The sequence below is a fragment of the Linepithema humile genome, chromosome 2 (assembly GCF_040581485.1).
Source record: "Linepithema humile isolate Giens D197 chromosome 2, Lhum_UNIL_v1.0, whole genome shotgun sequence".
Classification (NCBI taxonomy): domain Eukaryota; kingdom Metazoa; phylum Arthropoda; class Insecta; order Hymenoptera; family Formicidae; genus Linepithema; species Linepithema humile.
This window is the reverse complement of record NC_090129.1, coordinates 15,967,027-15,972,603: the sequence shown is the minus strand read 5'-3', so window position 1 is coordinate 15,972,603 and position 5,577 is coordinate 15,967,027. Positions and strand designations below refer to the sequence as shown.

General features: G+C 39.2%; 1 protein-coding gene across 1 annotated transcript; it reads left to right on the top strand.

Annotated features, from left to right (window-relative positions):
- The first annotated feature begins 653 nt into the window (after window positions 1-653).
- LOC105668743 (uncharacterized) lies at window positions 654-3,656 on the top strand. The gene has a single exon (XM_067349290.1). It carries the CDS (start codon window positions 654-656, stop codon window positions 3,654-3,656), a length of 3,003 nt encoding a protein of 1,000 aa, XP_067205391.1.
- Window positions 3,657-5,577: the final 1,921 nt, after the last annotated feature.

Genomic DNA, 5,577 nt, shown 5'->3' with positions numbered 1-5,577 from the left:
TTTACGCGACAATGCTGACGAACGATCGAATTTCGTCAGCAAGTTAGATCGTTAAAACTGCAATCAAGTGCAGTTTCACATATATAAAATCGCCGTCGCGAGATCACGACGGCGGGTCTAAAACTATCAGTCACAAGAAACGGACGTATGTCCGTTGGGACCACAAATCTAGAAGAACGCGAATTATAACAATTCGTTAAAAGTGAATAAGAGTAACTTGGGGCTCCGTGATACTACACTAAGGCAAGGATTCCTGACGGAACCTAGATTACATAGAAGTAAGGGAATTTGTAATGAATCAAGAGATCAATAAATATGTGGAAGACTGTTTTTTATTAAAAAAACGTCAAAGGATTATTCCCGGATTCCCGGCCTAACTCCTTGGCAGATCCCGAACCCGTGCCCTATCACCAAGGGCACAACAAGCCAAAGAGCGAGAATGTGAAGAACACTTCAACGAAACTCATCACCGAACGAAACAGGGCAGATTCGTGGTACAATTGCCAATCAAAAGGGACAAGTTGCAGACACTAGGATGTTCCTACGACATAGCGCTGAAACGATTTTATTCAATGGAGCGTAAATTAAATCGCCATTCAGAAATAAAAAGGGAATACGCACAGTTTATGCAAGAATATCTAGAGCTCAAGCACATGCATCCTGTCACTCTAGAAACTCAAGGAACGTTTCCAGCTTATTACATGCCGCATCATGCTGTTTTCAAGGACACTAGCTCCACAACAAAGATACGTGTCGTGTTCGATGCTTCCTGTAAGACCGACACAGGAGTGTCACTTAATGATATTCTGATGGTAGGGCCAACTCTGCAACAAGATCTCATTTCCATTCTATTCAAGTTTCGTATTTGGCAGTACGTCCTCACTGGAGATGTGGCCAAAATGTACCGACAGGTCTTGATCAATGAATCTCAATGGGCATTACAAAGAATTTTATGGCGAAACAGCGATGAAGAAGAAGTGAGGGTTTTTGAGTTAACTACTGTCACATATGGCACTGCATCGGCATCATTTCTTGCAGTACGCTCTTTACAAGAGATTGCGAAGCTGGAGCAGAGCAACATGCCAATGGGATCGGCAAGAATTCTATCCGATTTCTACGTCGACGACCTTTTAACGGGTGCCGACTCAATTCAGGATCTCATTACAATACGAAATGAAGTAAATACAATCTTAAGTAAAGCGGGTTTTGTTCTACGCAAATGGGCATCAAATGAGCAAGCAATATTGAATGGCATACCTACATCGTCTTCAAATCATATCTTGAACATCAGCGAGGATGTAAATGTACCCACACTTGGTATGCAATGGAACTCACAGAGCGATACGTTTCAGTTTAACATTACTACTACTAAACAACTCAAGATTTCAAAGAGGAGCATACTCTCCACCACTGCTCACATCTTCGATCCTTTGGGAATTTTGGGGCCGATCATAATTACGGCAAAAATCTTTATGCAACGATTGTGGCAGTTAAAGGTTGATTGGGATGAAGCAGTTCCCAGCGATATACAAACTCAATGGTCACGTTATGAATCGGAGCTCCATGTTTTAAACAAACTTCAAATACCACGAAAGGTCATTCCTAATAACACCAAAATCATAGAATTATGTGGCTTTTCAGATGCCAGCGAAAAGGCATACGGAGCTTGTGTGTACATTCGGAGCAAAACAGAAGATTGCTATGAAACGAATTTATTATGTGCAAAATCAAGGGTAGCGCCTTTAAAAAATCTGTCTTTACCACGTTTGGAATTATGCGCTGCATTGCTATTAGCTCAGCTAGTGCACAAGATTCTAAAGTCTATTAATGTCAAGTTCACGCGAATATATCACTGGTCGGATTCTACCATAGCACTTTCATGGATAAAATCTTCTCCTAGGAGATGGAGCACCTTCGTTGCAAATCGTGTTAGTGCAATTCAAGACATTTCAGATCCAAACGATTGGTACCATATGGAGTCATCACGCAATCCTGCGGACATCGTTTCGAGAGGCATGTCGCCAGCATTGTTACTCAAAGCAGATTTATGGTGGAAGGGTCCAACATGGCACTCGCAAGATGCAACTGAATGGCACATCAAGGATTTACCTTTGGATCAAGAGGTACCAGAGCAGAGGAAAACGACAACAGCTGCCATTACCAAACAGGAATCGCCATGGCTATTCGACAAATATTCTACCTTTAACAAATTAGTTCGAGTTTATGGATACATTTTACGTTTCATCAATAATTGTCACTTCAGCAAACTCAAGCGCAAGGGAAGACTATCAAGCGAGGAACTCAACATGGCTATACAATCATTGGTCAAAATGATTCAATCATCGGCATTTTTAGGTGAGCTCAAATGCTTGTGCAATCATCAACAGCTACCAAGAAATAGTAAGCTTGCATCTCTCAGTCCTTTTCTGGATGAACAAGGAATTTTGCGAGTTGGTGGTAGGCTTCAACATGCTAATATACCATATTCAGCAAGACATCAAATGGTATTACCTTCTAACCATTCCTTTACAAGACTGCTAATACAGCACGAACATTCCAGGTTACTTCACGCTGGATCGCAAACAACTTTGGCATCCTTGCGTCAAGGTTTTTGGCCACTGAATGGTAGAAATGCAGTGCGTCATATTATAAGAAGGTGCATCAAATGCTTTCGTACAGCCCCATCGACGGTTCAACCAATCATGGGCAACCTACCGAAGCAAAGAGTTCAAAGGTCGCGAGCATTCTCCAACGTAGGAATTGACTTTTGCGGCCCATTTCAGCTTCGTGAATCAAAGCGACGTAATGTAAAAACCATAAAATCTTACGCCGCCATTTTCGTATGCCTGGTGACCAAGGCAGTTCACATTGAGATAACCTTTGACTTGTCAGCTGAAGGCTTCATACATGTTCTTAAACGTTTCATTGGACGAAGAGGAAATCCAACCCACATTTTTTCCGATAACGCCACCAACTTCGTAGGCGCGGATCGAGAATTAAAGGAGTTTTACATCATGTTCACCAAGGAAAAGCACAAAATAGTTTACGATTCAATTAGCCAAAGGATTCAATGGCACTTTATACCACCGAGAGCTCCCAATTTTGGCGGTATTTGGGAAGCTGCTGTGCGATCGTTCAAGACTCACTTTAAACGGGTTGTCGGCACAGCTCTGCTAATAACTGACGAAATGCAAACCTTATCAATCCAAATTGAAGCTATACTAAATTCCCGTCCTATCACTGTGCTATCCAACGATCTCAATGATCTGTCTTACCTATCTCCCGGGCATTTTCTCATTGGAGATATACTTACTGGGATACCGGAACCTGCACTAATAGAGGTTCAAGAAAACAGGCTTTCCAGATGGCAACGAGTCGAGCAAATGCGTCAGCATCTATGGAGGAGATGGTCCAAGGATTATCTCAATCAGTTGCAACAACGAACAAAATGGAGCACCAAAGACATTAATATCGCTCCTGGTGACATGGTACTCATTCGAGAAGATAATGTGCCACCATTGTGCTGGCCTCTTGGTAGGGTGCAGGAAGTTCACCCTGGAGACGATGGTGTCGTCCGAGCAGCGACAATTAAAACTGCCAAGGGAATCTTTAAAAGGCCATCCAATAAACTGAGTCTACTTCCCATGGAGAAATAATCACTATTATTTATAATCATTCAACGTTAGGCTAAGTTTCCTCATCAATAGCATTATCATATGTTCTGTTTCAGATTGATGTCAGCTACCAAAGACTATTTTATTTATAAGTTCAATAAGGATTATTTTATTTTGTAAAGTTAAGTTTTCCAAGGCGGCCGGCATGTTGAGACTAAGGCTGACGGCGGTCGTTAAAAAGAAGCCTGAATAGGAGGCTTGAATCCTTCGTGATTCCAGCAGATGTCGCGGGCCCAGCATAAGAGGGCCCCCCCCCCTGCTGCACTTTCGTGTGTTTTTATATTTACGTTGTACGTCCGTCTTGTACGGTAGCGTGTGTTACAATGCTGCATTCAAGGCAGCATTTTTCATAATAAAGTTAGTTTTCTTCAACAAAAGGAAGGAGACGCCGCGAGTGTTTATTTTCACCTCGCGTCACACCCAACAAGATGCAATGGCAATTGTTAGTAAATTTGGAAAACCAGATCTTTTCATTACAATGACTTGTAATCCAAAATGGCGTGAAATTGAAGAAAATCTTTTGCCTGGTCAGCAAGCTTCTGATAGACCTGACATTTGTGCTCGCGTTTTTATTATTAAAAAAAATTATTTAATTGACTTGATTGTTAAGCAAAAATTTTTTGGTGAAGTAGCAGCGTTTGTGTATGTTATTGAATTTCAAAAACGTGGTTTGCCTCATGTTCATATGTTGATTACTTTAAAATATAATTTTAAAATAACAACTCCACAGATTGTTGACAAATATATTTCTACTGAAATTCCTGATCCATCTGACAATCGTATTTTACATGATATAGTTATGAAGCATATGATTCATGGACCTTGTGGTGATTGGTGTTTGGTAGATGGTAAATGTTCGAAACATTATCCGAAATCTTATTTTGAAGAGACTAAAATGGATGAAGATGCTTATCCCTATTATTGTCGACGAAATAATGGTAAAAATTTTAAACGTCCTGGTGGTTATATAGTTGATAATCGTTATGTTGTTCCATATTGTCCTACTTTATCGATTATATTTAATTGTCATATTAATGTCGAAGTAGTTTCAAGTATCAAATCAGTTAAATATCTATATAAATATATTTATAAAGGGCACGATGTTGCTGCTATAACTATTGAACCAATAACAGAAAATGTAATTATTGATCATGATGAGATACACAATTATATCGAAACTCGTTATGTTGGACCTGTAGAAGCCTGTTGGCGTATCCTTGGTAAGAAGTTACAAGATAAAAGCCATACTATAATGCGTTTACCAGTCCATCTTCCTAACGAACAAAATATTATAATTGAAAATGAATCTAATGAAGACACAATAACATCTGCATTAAGCCAGGTTACTATGTTAATCGATTATTTTTCATTAAATTTGCGTGATGAAGAAGCAAGACAATATTTATATATTGAAATTCCACGCTATTATACATTTAAAAAAGAGAAAATTAATGATAGAAATGTGTCACACTGGGTTAAACGCAAAAGTCACTATAATTGCATAGGACGAATGTATTCTGTTAGTCCATCTCAAACAGAATTATTTCATTTACGATTATTATTACTTACAATAAAGGGGGCTACAAGTTTTAATAATTTAAGAACTGTAAATGGAGAATTATGTCAATCATTTACGGCAGCATGTTTGGCTTTAGGTTTAATCGAAGATGATGATGAATGGAATCGAGCTATGAATGAAGCTGTTAGATGGATGATGCCACGACAACTTCGTAAATTATTTGTACGAATATTATTACATTGTCAGCCATTACATCCTGAAGAATTATGGGATAACTTTAAAACAGCTTTGTCGGAGGATTATGTTCGACATTTTGGTATGTTACAAGGACAGAAGAAAGCATATATACAAATCAATAATATGCTTTGTACTGAAGGCAAAAGT